Source organism: Pipistrellus kuhlii, unplaced genomic scaffold (assembly GCF_014108245.1).
Source record: "Pipistrellus kuhlii isolate mPipKuh1 unplaced genomic scaffold, mPipKuh1.p scaffold_m20_p_8, whole genome shotgun sequence".
In the NCBI taxonomy this organism is placed as follows: Eukaryota; Metazoa; Chordata; class Mammalia; order Chiroptera; family Vespertilionidae; genus Pipistrellus; species Pipistrellus kuhlii.
The window spans coordinates 11572974-11589009 of NW_023425584.1; the positions used below are offsets into that span (position 1 = coordinate 11572974).

Consider the following 16036-nt stretch of genomic DNA (forward strand, 5'->3'; position numbering starts at 1 on the left):
TTCTAAAACTCAAATAACATAATGTTCATGTTGACCTGCAAGGTCCATTTCAGCTACGCGTTAGACACGTTTGGGGGTCATCTCAGCTCTCCCATTATTAGCTCTGTGGCTTCGGTCAACTTATCCAGCTGGAGGCCTACTCATTCCCATCATTGTTCTGCCTCTCGAGCTTCTTTGGATGATTTAATTGTTCAAATCATGCATTCTAGAAGATGGGTAACTAATCGCAAGTTTTAAGTCATCTTTCTGAAAGAAAGCTCTCTGTCTTGGACAAATGATCCCGTCTCTGGGGACATATGGTGGTGCGGGGGGGGGGGGGGGGGTAGTATTAATAGGGGAATGAGCATCTTTATAAAATGCAATGCTGAGCCCTCTCCCCTGAGATGCAGGCCTATTTGGTCGATGGCAGGCCTGGGCACTCATGTTTTTATTTCTGATGTTCTAGTGAGCAACCAAGATCAGGACCTCTGTAAGCATACCACCACCACCACCCCACCACCACTACCACCCCTAGTCTACCTTTGGCTCAAATAGGCTCCTTCTCTAGCTTGGAAGGCATTGGCTGAAGGGGGTGGTTTGTGTTGCCTTTAAGGGCTTTGACTACCTGTAAAATATCTGTGGCTGGTGTGGCAGATCTTGGAATGAGTACATGGACCATGTTGGGGACAGACCCAGAAGATCTCCTGGTTCCTGCCCCTCCCCCCTACTTCTTGGCAGGTTCCTGAACTTGCCTCTCTGCCACCTGCCCATCTGGCAGTCAGCTGATCCCATCATCTCCTGGCACCACCAGGTCTGTACTTCCCTTTGTAAACACCGTTGGAACTTGCCTCCGAATCCCCCCAGGTGCCAAGCCTTGAGGGAGCACAGGGCCGCATTCTAAAGGAACTCATTCTTGGTCTCCTTAGCTCTTGGCTCCAAACCAACAATAAAATGGGTATCAACAGTACCGACAAAAGCCGGCTTCTTTCTTTTACTACAAAGAACAAGGAAGCATGGTTTTTGCCTAATAGGCTGCTATAAAATCTGCGGTCTGAGGGTGGGGTAGCACACTATGACAGGGTGAGGACTGAAACAGTATTTAATAGACTGGCAGATAGAAAATGAAATGCCTTTTTTTTTTCTTCTTGGTCTGCAAACAGCCAAGATTCGAGCAGAGAGTCTTTAAGAGTGCCACTTACAAAAGGTTTCCAGAACCATCAGACCAAAGAATATCTTCCTGGTCATAAAATTTGCATTGGGGACCGTCCAGTCTCCAAACATCATCACCACTCCCTTCTTTGGGTGCGGCCCCTTCCGGCCCTCCAGAAGGAACACCCTGACCCTCTGCCTTGTCCTCAGTCTTGGTCTTCCTTTCCTCCTTTGGAAGAGACTGGTGCAGCACTGCAGTCTGTTCCTGTGGGTAGACAGCCCACATACCCAGGCTCTCTCTCTCTCTCTCTCTCACACACACACACACACACACTGGATGGCCAGGTACTGCTTTAATCATCCAAGCACACAAAAATCTTTTGAAAGTGATGTGACCACACAAGTAGGGACAGATGAAGGCCATCTCAACTGTGCTTCCTTGGCCCCCAGGGCCCCTACTGGGGATGCATGGCTGCAGTGATCCTATTCATAAGAGGTGGAAAACTCCCTTCATGCTAGGCCACTAAGGATTCCACCACCACCACCATCACTGTGGGGTATATGTCACATTTGGAAAAAGCTTACCAGAACAATCCATGTGCTTTTCATGGTTACTGAATGAAGTAGAATTTTGGTAGACAGGAGGAGATTAATCAAACAAGGTAAGATCACAGGCATAGAATGGGAGTATTCATCCAGGAGACAGCAAACACACTGCCCAGCTAAGCGGAGGGTCTGTGTTGAGAAGTGGAGGGAGCAGAGACTATGAAAAAAATTGAGATAACAGAGTAAGTTGATGGTGCCAGCAATGAAGATCTCCTGAAGGTCTACTGAGCTCTAGAGTAGCTGAGGGAAATGGTGTTTAGAAAGATGTGCAGGTGATACATGTGAAGGGTTAGAAGGAAAAGAGGTGAGAGGCAGCAACATCAGCTTAGAGGTGATGCAGAAATCCCGGAGTGAGGCTACAGGATCTGAGCCTGTTGCTAGCATCAAGACTGAGGGCCAAATGGTGGGGAGACAATGCAATGAAAGAACTGCCAGAGCTTATAACTGATGGGTATGTGAGGTGAGGGAAAGGAAGGAATCAAGTAAGAATCTGTAGTGACCGGGTTTGCAAAGGGGGAGTCGTCTAGATTCAAGAGTATAGGGAAGACTGTTATCCTTTCCCCAGGCATGCAAAGAACCTGGTATGTTTGGAGGTTGCAGGGGAAGCTTCCTTTGAGTCCCCTTAAGAAAGACTCACCAAGTTCTTTCTCTCTCAGGAAAAAGATGTGACTCCAGATAAACACCTACTACCCAAGGTACAAGATGCTGCCCTGTGGCTGGAGAACTTGCCAGACTCCAGACCTGCCAAGGCTTCCCTCTCTACCACCTCCTCCATCGCTGACTTCTTTCTCGCCCTAACCATCTGCAACTCCGTCATGGTCTCCACAACCACTGAGCCCAGGCAGAGGGTAAGGATCGGTGATGGAGGGAGTGGCAGAGGAGGGGAGGAAGGATAAGGATAAGGGTGACACCCTGAACAGAAAGACAAGACACTTGGGCCCTAGTCACAGTATCACGATTTCATCCCTCTGAGACCTTGAACTCTTACCCTTTCTGGGCCTCAGTTTCCTCATCCTAACTAATAAAAAGGGAATACACTAATTGACCATCATACCCTCAAAGATGGCAGCCCCCAGCCACAAGATGGCGGCGCCCAGTCTCCTCAGCCCCACCAGGGTGGCAGGAGCGCAGCATGGCCGGGCCCGCCCCCAAGATGGGTCTGGCTGCTCCACACACCTGCCTCCAGAGTCCCCAGTCCCCTCAGCCCCCCATCTGCCCAGTGCTACCTGAGGTTCAGGTAACCAGGGCCAGCCAAGGCTTGCGCTGCCGGCAGTGGCAGCAGCAGAGGTGTTATGGGGCATCGCCTTTTCTTGATCTCTGGGTCACCTCCTGCCCCTAAGGGCTCCTGGACTGTGAGAGGGGGCAGGCTGGGATGAGGGATGCCCCCTCCTTCAGTGCATGAATTTTCATGCATCGGGCCTCTAGTTTTTTAATAAAATAGAAAAAGTTATATATGAACTCTCTATGTAGTTTTCAAATTTTGTGTCTGTCTGCAGGTTAGATATTAAGAGTTAATATTTACTGAGCACCTGCTACATGCCAGGCTCCATGCCAAACACTTTGGCTACATTATCTTTTAATTCTCACAACCAAACAATCCTATGCTGCATGGCTTTGCATTTAACAAGTAAAGAAACAGTGCTAGCCAGTTTGGCTCAGTGGGTCCCAGGTTCAATTTGGTCAAGGGCACATGCCCAAGTTGCAGGCTCAATCTCCAGTATGGGGCATGCAGGAGGCAGACAATCACTGATTCACTCTCATCATTGATGTTACTATCTCTCTCTCCTTCTCCCTCCCTCTCTGAAATTAATAAAAATGTTTTTTAAAAAAAGAAAGAAAGAAAGAAAGAAAGAAAGAAAGAAAGAAAGAAAGAAAAGAAAGAAAGAAGAGATTTCACCAAAGTTTAAAAAAAAAAAAAAAAGTGAAGAAACAGGCTCAGAGGGCTTGAGTAATTCAACAAAGGATTTATGGTTAATATAGGACAGAACCATCTATATGACTCCATAACAACATATTACACTGGTCTCTGCTTTTATATGGGGGTTAGAAGAAATTCCACCATATGTAATGTTCTGCCAATTGATAGACAATGCAGCTGGGTGGCCATTTATAGGAGATTCAACTCTGAATTATTTTTTAGTACTGAAATTAGCTGTCTTTAATTATCCACCGACTCTCACCCAGGCTCCCCTGTGAGTGCCTGATGAGAATAATTGGGTGTTATAGCTTGTGGCTCTGAAATTAAGACAAATGTTCACCCAGGCACCAATTCAGAGCCCCGCTTCTTATATCCTAATCCTAAACCATCCTGAGAAGTCACTTCAGCCACTGAAAAGTCGCCGGGTTAACAGAAGCCTTCAGGGAGCTTTGAGAGAAGGCAGCGTTACCTGAGAACTCTGTTTTCAAGAGGAAGAAGCAGCATTCAGGGGAGGACAGCATCCGCCTCTCAATATTTAAGTGAACAGGGAAGCTTCAGCTGGCTGGCCACTGGAGGGCCCAACCTCTGGAGTCAGACAGAACCAGACCTGAGGCCCAGCTCAACCTCCTGTACACTGGGTGGTGATGGCCAATTTATTGAACCTCTTTGTGCCTCAGTTTCCTCATCCATAAGCTGGGATAATGATAGTATTCCATAAAGTTGGGGAAGATGAAATGAGTTGATGCATGCAAAGATAGAGGCTATGGTAAAGTTGTGGGGAATGTGGACTCTTACTATGGGTCCAGCTTTTGTCTCATTTTCTTCCTCTGGTCTCTGATTAGAGTGGGATGGTCATTACCAATCCCAGGAATGTCAGGGCTGGAGGGAACAGCTGGCCTGACACTCTCATTTTACAGGTGAGTAAACTGAGATTTGCCTATAGAAGAAGACTTACCCACACCACAGAAGGCCCAAGTAACCCATTTCTTGCAAAATGACCTTCAGATTCTGCCACAGACTGAGTGACTTTTTTCCCCCAACATTGAGAGTAATGTTCTTCCCTCCTTCAAACCTAAGGTCACCATGCCACCATCAACCAAGGCCCTGGGGACCTCTCTGGAGAAGATCCAGCAGCTCTTCCAGAAGTTGAAACTTTCGAGCCTCAGCCAATCATTCTCATCCACTGCGCCCTCTGACACCGACCTGGGGGACAGTTTGGGGACCACCATGGCCACCACGGACTCGGAAGACAGAGATGATGTGTCTGTGTGCAGTGGAGGCTACTCAACTGATACTGACGGTGGCTACAGGAGTAGCACGTGGGACCAAGGTGAGGCCCTGGCATCTGGGTCGGGCACTTCCTTGGAGGAGGTGCTGGAGGATCCGGCCCTCGGCCCGGCCAGTCCTGAGCTCTGCTATGAGGCCGAGAGCCCCGATGAGGCTGCCCTGGTGCATGCCGCCCGTGCCTACAGCTTCACACTGGTGTCCCGGACACCGGAGCAGGTGACCGTGCGCTTGCCCCAGGGCACCTGCCTCACCTTCGATGTCCTCTGCACCCTGGGCTTTGACTCTGTCAGGAAGAGGATGTCCGTGGTGGTGAGGCACCCGCTGACGGGCGACATCATCGTCTATACCAAGGGCGCCGACTCGGTTATCATGGACCTGCTGGAAGACCCGGCCCGCGGTGAGTCCCCCCTCACCAGGGCTCCAGGAAGAAAGGGCTCCATGGTTTAGGAGGCAGCTTGGAGGGCAATGAGGAGTTCAAGTGACAGCACCTTTCGGCCCAGCAAATCCCAAGGAACACGGGCCACAAGCTGCTCTCCTCAAAGTGGTTCCTTAGCACACACTTCCTTCATTCCACGTGCCCTCAATCTGGAGAATGACAGTGCTTGGGACCCAGACTTGGGGAGCTCTTGTAAAGCAAGTCTCTTTAACTCCTTTATCCTCAATTCTAGTTTTCTAAACTCATTTAAACATGGATTATCCATACACTCTATTTTATTGTAGCAGGACATCCATTAACATACCCTAGATACTGTGGTCCTAATGCTTAGTTTTGGAGAGAGACCAACCAAACCCAGAGAGGGAACTGACTTCAGAAAGGAGGTGAGGTAACCAGTGACACATCCTCGGCCTGGGTACCCTGAGGCCTTTCATGCCGTCAGACTTCCCTGCTAGGCTCAGTGCACTCTGGGAAGCCTCAGTGGCCCTCTTTATCATCCTCTCCCCTAGCCTCTCCCAAATGGATTTTTCATAAGCTTGCACCAAGCCAGAAAAATGTTCCCAAGTCCCTAGCTATCAGTGTCTTGTTTTGGAGCAGCATGAATTAGTGCACAGACACTTCTTGATGGCTAACAAGGAAAAGACGGTTATGGGGCTATGATTCTCCCAGGGTAGCCGGTACCAGCCAAGCTTTAGAATTGCCCAGGCAGCCCTGTGCCTCCTGCATCACCAGCTATGGATCAAAGCCAAGAGGTTCATGAGGATGGATGAGCGTTTAGAATGGGAAGGGAGCTAATTAGGTTCTTTATCCCCAGACTCTGGCAGAGGAGTGAGTTCAGAGTTTCTGAGTCAAGGGAGCCACAGTATTCTGCCCCTGGGCAACAGCCATCAATGCTGCCCTGGAGATGTTTTTTTATTTGTTCCTCTCCCGGTTGCAAAATGGATTAGAGATGCTTCCAACAAATGACACATGAGCAATGGTACTATTAATAATTGAGGACTAGAGCTTTGAAAAGGAAGGGGGAACATAACCCTAGGTTTAACATATTTATGGTGTTTGCACGTTCAATTTGACCATGAGGTTTCTGTTAGCCTGAGCAAAAAATAGGTCAATTCAAAGGGAACCAGATGAAGGCAGAAGGATTTAATCTTAGGAACTGATGTCTTTGAAAATAAAATACTGCAAATAGTGCTCAATAAGGCAATGCATAAAGACTGTGCTTCAGGCACTAGGAAAACAGTAACACCTTCTGAAAAAGAGAAAGTAATCTTTGAAAGAATTTTTGCTGTATATAAAAACAGCCATAGAATAGAATCACGGGGAAAATCAGAGCTTGTTGTGCTTTCTTATACTTACCTTACTGTTAAACATTGTATTTTTAATTTTGCCTTATATGGAGGGATGGATGAGGTGCACAAAATCTGATTTCTACTTAGGGCCTCTGAAGATCTCAATCTAGCCCTGTTTTTTGTTTTTGTTTTTGTTTTTGTTTTTTAATGACTGAACCTTTTTCCAAACTTAGCTTTATAAAGTGCTGCAATTGATTAGAGATGTCTGTGACATCTTAGATAAAATAAGTGGCAATAGCATCAATCCTGCCCCATACTCACAAACCCAGGATGAAAAATTCCTTTTATCTGGTAGAGAAAAGTAGTGGAATTCAAGAGAAAAAGATTAATGTTTTTCTAAAAGAAATGTATTATGTAGGACTTCATAAACGGGACTTAGAGCAACCCAATGAAGTATTTTTCATTCTAAACACTATATTGGTAGGAAATGCAAACAATTTTTTTTTCTAAGACCATTTATTGCAAACCTAGTGTGTTGAAGAACTTAGCAATGGGATCCAGGTCCAAAGCTGTCTTGGAACCTAACTGAAGTAGATGACAGAGAAGGTGATGGGTAGGAAATCTAACCCTTAGCAAACTGTTGGTCATCTAGGGCTAACGTGGCTACAAAGAAAGCACCTGAGGACATAATAAAGCTCCAGCTGTCTGGTCCCTGATTCAGCAGAGCTTCAATTGGATCTGGGAATCTATTTTTTGTTTTTAAGTTTCCAGATAATTCTGCTGCAGAAAGCTGTTTGGTTAAGAATACCTTGGACCACCTACCTTCCTAAGTAGTGCATTTCTCAGTCAAGCTTTTGATGATCAGCTGTAGAGAGCAGACAATGGAAGGACCCCCAGAGATAACCTTCCTGGGCATCCTGACAGCCAGGAGAGTCCCCCTGGTTCTGAGGAAGGCTGTGAGGGGATTTCTCTGCTAAAGATTCCAGAATGCTAAGAATGGGGAATCCCTGAGCATTTGTATTTGACCTCATGCCGGACAATGACTCCTTCACAGTGACTGGCACTGATGTGGAAAAGAAGCTGAGGAAAATCCGAGCGCGGACACAGAAGCATCTAGACTTGTATGCAAGAGATGGTCTTCGGACACTGTGCATCGCCAAGAAGGTGAGAACAGATTCCTCGTGAAGTAGGTGAGGGGCCGCAACCCCAATTGTATCTTTTCTACTTCTTTTTAGAAGACCTTTAATGTGGGTTGCTTTAATGTTTTCAAAATTAGCTTTTTGATTTACCACAAAGACCCAGGACTTTTGACAGTTTTGCTGGGGCAGAAATCTGAATGGCAAGGTTTTATATCAGTGTGGCTATTTGTATATGTAATCAGTTACCCCTAACTCATAAAATAATGTTTAATGTTATAATTTTGTCTTCAGGAAATTCTTTTAAAATCTGCATTATTTGCATAGACTTGGAATTTGGAAGATTTTATGTGGTTACCTTAAAAAAATCTAGATTTCTGGTTTCTCCCAAAAATTTAGAGGAGCTGTCAAAATGAGTCTCCATTCTCCAATAAAAGCAAAGAGCTACAGCCACATAGCAGCTAATCCCTGAGGAGGAATGTATTCTGCTGTGTTGTGCTTGGCCATAGTCCCCACTATTCCCTATTGTTTCCCTTGGCCCAGTTATAGTCATGTAGATTACCTACCTCACCTCCAGCCTCTGCAGGTGAGGGAAACAGAGCAGGGGTATCTAATGGGGCACCTAAAATCAAGGAGGGAGCTAGAATGGACATATATTTCTAGATGGATGGATTTATTTCTCCATAAATTGACAGAGCTCATCTTTTTTATGGTCCTTAGGCAACTATAAAAATTTAAGAGTTTATGAGCACCCACTTTAAAGCCAGACCTACCTGGGTACAAATCTCAATCTCACCACTTATCTGTTGTGTGACATTGGGCAAATTTCTTCATCTCTCAGAGTTTTGGGTTTTCTTAACTATGGAAGGGTGTCAGCACTCCTTACCTCATACAGTTGTCATGGAGATTAGCACATGTACATGGAACATCAACCAGTGTTTACTACTCTATAGCTGTAATTATGCCACCTTCTATTTTCCATTGAAATTATTTGTGCCTATTTTGTCTCCTAATATTCAATAAAACTATGAAATTCAAAAAGAGCAAAAGGCCTATTCATATCCCTTTGGTTGTCCCCATATACCATGCACAGAGAGAGAATCTAGGGATATTCATTGCTGTATTCATGCAATTCCAGCAAGGGGGTCTAAAGTACTATGGGACTCAAAAGGAGGAAGATATGTCTTATAGTTGTATTCTTCCAGCTTTTGGTACCATCTCCAATAGCTGGTGGAGAATTCTATCAGGCTATGCAAGATCTGGTTGCTGCTTACCTTTCCAACCTCATTGCTGGCTCTTCTCTACTTGGCTCTCCATCCTTCAGCCAACTGGTATTTATAAGGAATAAACATAACCAAGGTCATTGCTTTTTCACAGCCTTTGCACTTGCCCCTCCCCGTGACTGAACTCTTCTCATCATTGGCTCTCAACTTGTATGTCACCTTGTCTAAGAGACCTGAAGATTCAAATGAAATAGGCCCTCTTCCCACAGCTATCCCTCTATCCAGTCTCTCTCTCACATGCATATCTACAGATCACGCTCTAATTTCTGAATAGAATTCCTTGAAATGACCTATATTTTAAATTATTTACTTGGACAATGTCTCTCACCCTCCAGTAGCACATAAGCCTAGGCATGCAGGGATCTTGTCTGTCTTCAGTGCTCAGAGAAGGGTGAGAGCTCAACAGATGTTTAGTGATATTGGAACATGAAGATCAGTCCTTCATTGATTCATGCATGCACTCAAGAAAGCAATCATTGAAGAGCAAGCCCCACCTAATTGTGTAGAGAAGCTCAAACAGGCACATGGGAAGGGGTCCACTCAGAGTTGTGAATGGGCCTATTTCTGTCCCGTAGGTCCTAAGTGAAGAGGACTTCCGGCGATGGGCCAGTTTCCGGCGTGAGGCTGAGGCGTCCCTCGACAATCGAGATGAGCTTCTGATGGAGACCGCCCAGCATCTGGAGAATCAATTCACCTTACTGGGTAGCTAAAAATAAGCCCTCGTTAAATGAAAAATAGGAATGCTGCAAGCTGGAAAGGGAGTTCTTGGCCCTGATTCTGACACTGCTACAAATGTGTCTCAATTAGGAGCTTTCCCCGGGGTGCCTTTCAAGAAATTTGGCACAGACTGGGCCATCGTGCAACCCAGATTCCACATGCAGCCTCCTGAGGGTTACGGGGAACATTCCTGCACTTTCTGCTGGATGAAGCCTAGGAGTCTGGTTGCTTCTCCTCTATTTGTTCAAATGTTTGTTGAGCAACTACTATCTACCAAGTAGCAGGCAAAGCATTGGGGCTACAACAGGGAGCAAGAGCCACAGGGACCTGGCCTCCCAGAGTCTAAAGTCTAGTGAGGAAACTGACTAAATAAGTAATTAAACAGTGTTGAGGGCCTGGCTGGAAGATTGACCAGATGGGATGGAAACACAAAATAAAAGGAGCTAACCTGGCCTGAAGCCAAGGTGGGTGCAGGGAGGTTGGACTGAATGGAGGAGTTGGTCAGGCCAAGAGGGAGCGTGTTCCAGGCAAGGGGAAGGGGCCGGCTGGTAACTCAGGTCTTCTATGGCTAGACCATGCAGTGTCAGGGAGAGAGGTCAGCAGGACCCAGATTAGGAAGGGCCATGCATATCACATGCTGAATGTTTGGAGAGGGGACGGGGATGGGAGGGAAAGCAGGGGCAGATCTGTGCTTTCGGCACAGAAGTGAGATTGGTACACTGGGGGGAAGATGAGCGGCTTGGAGGCCCCAGTTAAGAGCCAGCGTTGGATTCCTGGTGAACAAAAAGCATTACTAAGAGAGCCGGAGAGGGTTCATTTATCAGGATTCATCTCGCAGCTCAGAGTCAGATCTAGGAATGGCCTTGCTGGTCCAGCATGCACACAGTGGCCACAGGGCAGCTTTCTTCCACCTCAGAAGGCGAAGCTGACCTGGGCACAAGAGTCAAGGGATGGCTCTATCAGACCTTGCTGTGTGCCCAGGGACACATCCCCACAGCCTCCGAGCCTAGCTTCTCTGGATAAAACCCCACCCCCCACCTCCACCCCCGCTACTCAGCCAGGCCAGGTGCAAGGGGACAGGAAGGCCCAGAGCTGCTGCAGGAAGCCTTTCTATATAAAAGCAGCAGCAGGATTTAGACATAGTAGGTGCTCAACAAACAGAGTACAGCCTTTTGTTTCTGTTTTGTTTGCTGCCTCCAAGGCCTCCTTGAAAGCTGATCATGAGAATTCATTTCAACAAGCACTAGAAGTCTCTAAGCCAGACAGCTCCACCCACTACACAAGGTCACCAGAGGGTCATCCCACGAGGGTGCTCACCCTCCTTGCCTCTGCAGTTCCTTGTTTCCGGAGCACAAGTCCCTGGTTCCACGAGAGAGAACACACTTGTAAGGGCCCGTCGGCCCCTTTTGCTGGGAAAGGCCTTCATGCCTCCCTCTTTCATTTTCTTTCACACACACACACACACACACACACACACACACACACACAAATACAAATGTGTTTTTCCTCCTCTTGCCCTCACTCTGCCTCCCCACAACATCAATCAGCTTCAGAGGCCCACCTTCCAAGCGAACCCTGGGAGGGAAAGCTGAGGCGGGGCCATCACTCTTCCTGGGGTTGTTTACCTGGCTGTTTGGGCCTCACATACAAAACAGGCACATTTCATGACAGCGAGGCTGTTTTTCTCCCCTGGAGGCAGCTGGGGAAGGAGAGGGCTGGGGCCGGGCAGAAAGCTCAACCTGCCACCTAGAAACCGCCCTGCCCTTGGGAAGCTGCCTTGCATTCTCACTCAGCCCCAGAGTAGGGTGATCTTTTCACTATGCATTCAGCGTAGCTGCTTTGCCAACCTATTGTCACCCAGAATCATTGAAAGAAATGAATGCCGTGCTCCTGCCCAGAGTGAAATGGGTCTGCTCTCTGAAATGGATCTCAATGTAAATGCCGGTTTATTTTTTGCTTAACCACCGTTATTCAGTATTTAGGTTGATGCAAAGCTGGAGATGATTCAAAATGTATGGAAGCTGTGTGTTTCATTCTCTCCAAGAAAATGAGCAAGAACCTGGATCTCTGTTAATTCTGCTGGGAGCGGTGGCATAGCCAAGATTTCAGCCTCCTTGTTTCTTTCCGCTCCCACTGCCACTCTGCCGGCAGCTGTCTGCACTCCTGCTCGGCTCCTGACTGTTAGTCCCAAATTACTCATGCTGCTTGCTGAAACTCCAATCCATTCTCTAGAATGATGTTCTTCTAACTCAAAACTAATCCTGCCAACTCTCCAACTTAAGTCCCTTTAATAGCTTTCTTGACTACCAAATGAATTCCAACCTTTTATTTTTAAAATATATATTTTTATTGATTTTTTTTTTTTCAGAGAGGAAGGGAGAGGGATAGATAGCTAGAAACACCAATGAGAGAGAAACATCAATCAGCTGCCTTCTGCATGCCTCCTACTGGGGATGTGCCCACAACCAAGGTATATGCCCTTGACCAGAATCAAACCTGAGATCTTTCAGTCCACAGGCTGATGCTCTATCCACTGAGCCAAACCAGTTTCGGCGTAAATTCCAATCTTTTAATGCCCTGCTCAGCAAAGCCTATCTTCTGGCCTCATTTCTCACCCTACTCTGCCTCCTTTCCTGTGTCTTCTCTTACTCTGACCCCAGGGCCTTGACACATGCTGATCCCTCTGCCTGGAATTCACTTTCTCCTCCTCCTCTTGGCTTTATCTTCCAGGTCTGAGCTTAAAGGACACTTTCTTAGCAAGGCCTTCTATGACCTTCCTGATGAAGTTTGGGTCTCCTGGTTATAGGTTTGCATCCTGGGCTTCTCATATAGCTCAGTTATAAAACCTTATTCAGCAGGCCCAGGAGCTCGGAGGATAGAGGCCAGCTCTGTGTGTTTCACTGCCAGATTCTGGGTGCTTAGCACAGCCTAGAATGTGGAAGATATTTAATAATTACTGCCTGGCTCGAGAGGGCTCCGGGGAAATTAGGCAGCTGCTTTTCCACCCTGTAAGTGTGATCCCCGGCGTCTCTGATCACTCCAGGAGCCACTGGGATTGAAGACCGGCTGCAGGAAGGAGTTCCAGACACAATCGCAGCTCTGCGGGAAGCTGGGATCCAGATCTGGGTCTTGACAGGAGATAAGCAGGAGACAGCGGTCAACATCGCTTACTCCTGCCGACTGCTGGATCAGACCGACACTGTTTACTCCATTAACACCGAAAGTCAGGTGAGGCCAAAGGAGGGCCCAATGTCCAAGTGCAGAGTAGCGCGGGCCAACCGAGGACAGGCTTCGGGGTGGTGCTGGGGTATTTGAGGAAGTCACCCTCCCATCATCTTGCAGCTGGAGGGAATGACACATGAGAGGGCCCTGGAAGACAAGCAGCCCTCTGTCCCCTAACCTCATCCCCACATATGGTGGGCCAGTGTATTTACATTATGTCTAACAGTACATGCTCAAAAGCCCTGCCTCTCCTGAATTCTACCCTTGGCCCAGCCTCTTCATGCTACAGATGGATAAACTTAAGATCACTGAGGCTGTCACCTGCTCAGGGTCACCCTGTGGTTCTGACAGAGTAAGTCAAGAATGCTGCTCTCTGCAGGCCAGTGTGGACTGCATGACACCATGCCGTTCGCTCTCAGAACCTCAGCAGTTTGTTATACGTTGGATGAAGCATCCATTGAAAAAAGCCTCGATTAAATTGAAATTATTTTGAGTTTACAATGTCAGCTCCAATCTGTAAGTCACTTTGGTTTGCCACAGAATACATCCTGGAGGGAATGACACATGAGATCAGTCCATTTTGATGGGTTTGGAGACAAAGAGAAGCACAGTTCTAAAACTGTGACTTTTTTTTTTTAACCCAATCAGGTTATGGGTGGTCTAGAGGCAGGTTTGGAGAGAGGGCTGTGCACAGTCTGAAGAAGAATATTCAAAGTTGCAACGCGATTTTATATTTAAGAGGAAGTCTACTTTCACAAAGCGAACTGCAGAAAGTGAACTTCCACTGTCTTGCTGGGAATGTGAAAAGTGGGCGCTGTCTTGTATGCTCCTATTAGAAGGAGGCAGGGATGGCATTGGATGTGGGTGTTGACAGGAAAGCACTATGTTGCAGGGGCTGTGAGTGGAGGGGACCTGGAGACCTTAGCATCTCATGGGGAGAAGGGTGGAGCAGAGGGAGGAAGATGGGAAAGAAATACCACAAGGGAAAAAGCAGGAGGATTTCCATTGTTGCCTGAAGCTGATCAGGATCCAGAAAGTTTGTGAGGTTCAAATTTGGCATTTACAATATTTCATGAAGAATCCACATAGGCACCTTTTTAAAGGATAGTGTATACTATGGAAAGTGCCTCAGGCCCTTTAGATGAGTTGGAAACCCCATTTACTTTCTTGTCAGGTGCACAGAGGATGCTATGATTAGATGAAACCCCAAAGAATTTTCTAAATGAAAATAATCTCTGGGAAATATCTGGCATTATGATGCTTAGGAGAGAAAGTAATTTGCAGCTTGCTTGAGTGCTTGATCCCCGTAAGAGTGTCAATGTCACCCTGCTCTGCTGACAATGGAAATGTTGTTCGAAAAGATGGTTTCACTCAAGGTGATTCCAAAAGGACTTCGCAACACAGCAAACCTGTGAGCCAGCCTGTGTGTGTTGGGGATTGAGGGGGCGGCTTCTGTGGGTTCTGTTAAATGCAGTGCATTTCTGCAGGAAGCAGGTGTTTGCTGATTAATTAGCCAAAGGAACAGTGGGCCACACTCCATGTTTTCAGTCCCTATCAACTTTTAAAGTCTGGGATCTTCCATGATGGTGCCCGATGGTTAGTTTCTCCCCACACCCCTGGGCGTGCTAAGCCTATGAGTCTTTCTCATTTCTTGTCTGAGGAAAAGGAGTGGATGCCTGGATTTGTCAAGAGAGACCCTGGGGAAATCCATTCTAAATCTCAGATTTATTTCAACCCCCGTTTAATGTAATTACATATTCAGTAGATATTTTTCTCCAAGGCTTTTTATCTGCCTAATTCATTATAAATTGATTTAGAGCTACTGTTTCTTTGTTATGCATCTTAAAGCCATAAGCAAGTTAGGGGACCTATGTAGACCTCAGGGTTCTCAGCCATAAGATGAGAGAATTAATAACCCATCACTGGAAGTGTTGATCTGTTAAGGGATCTTAGGAGGAACTATAGTATTAAATAGAAACTAATAATAGCAGCTATTATTGTTATTATTAACAACATATTTGAAAGCTTAATATTGTCCAGATACCATAACTCTGAACTTAATTTAGAAAAGATTCATTTCAGAGGCTATTTGGGGTGATTAAATAAGATCATAGGAGGAAGATATTTATGAGCATAGGACTTGTATTTGTTGACAAATTATGTCAAAACTTAGCCACTAAAAGCAGAGAAACATTTATTATGGCAAGGTTTCAGTGGGTTAGGAGTCCAGGAGTGGCCTGGCTGGGTATGTACCTCTGGTTCAAGGTCTCTCTTGAGGTTTCAGTCAAGCTGTCAGCCAGGGTAGTGTGTTCAGCTAGATGCTCAATGGGATGGGTTGTTTGGGAATGGAGAGAAGTCCTTCTTCCAAGCTCATGGACATGATTATTAGCAGGCCTCGTCCTTGCTGTGTGGGCATCTCCACAGGGTGCTCTGCAGCCTGACCGATGGTTTTCCCCAGGCGAGCCATCCAAGAGAAAGAATGTGGCATTGGTAGCCAGTCTTTGTAAACTAATCTGAAAGTGGCATCCCATCACTTTTGCAGAATTGTCTTCATTAGAAAGGAGTCACTTAGTCCTAGCCCTCACAAGATTGTACAGGGGCATGAATCCTGGGGTATGGAGAGCACTGAGAACCAGCTAAAGGCTGCCTACCACAGTATCTGACATACCAAATGTTGAATGAGCAGTAACTAATGGGATTATTATATAGAAAATTCAAATTTTGGGGAGTTTTAGTTAGAAGCTTACATTCCCAATGACTTGCAGGGGTCCTATGGTGGAGGAATTTTTAAAATGTATGCTAATCCCAACTTCCAGCAAGGACTATCTTGATCTCTTTCCCAAGTAAGTATTTCAGGTATAACCAGAGGCTGCTTGAACTACTTCCTGTGGCGCTTTAGGGTTTATGCACACTGACTGCCTCTTTAGTGTTTCCTAAAGGAAGGCTCAGGAATAATAAACTGCAGTCCTACTGCCTCCAGAAGAAATTGTAACATTTTCGGAAGCTTCTAGAAG

At 46.4% G+C, this 16036-nt stretch overlaps 1 protein-coding gene across 3 annotated transcripts in view; it reads left to right on the forward strand.

Moving 5' to 3' along the window:
• Positions 1 to 16036, forward strand: part of ATP10B (ATPase phospholipid transporting 10B (putative)) — a 194233-nt gene that overhangs the window by 134137 nt on the left and 44060 nt on the right. For all 3 annotated transcript variants that reach the window (XM_036423621.2, XM_036423622.2, XM_036423623.1), the window contains 5 exons: positions 2391 to 2582; positions 4730 to 5336; positions 7719 to 7828; positions 9659 to 9785; positions 12844 to 13028. In XM_036423621.2, the coding sequence (XP_036279514.1) occupies positions 2391 to 2582; positions 4730 to 5336; positions 7719 to 7828; positions 9659 to 9785; positions 12844 to 13028 (1221 nt within the window). The remainder of the gene's footprint in view (positions 1 to 2390; positions 2583 to 4729; positions 5337 to 7718; positions 7829 to 9658; positions 9786 to 12843; positions 13029 to 16036) is intronic.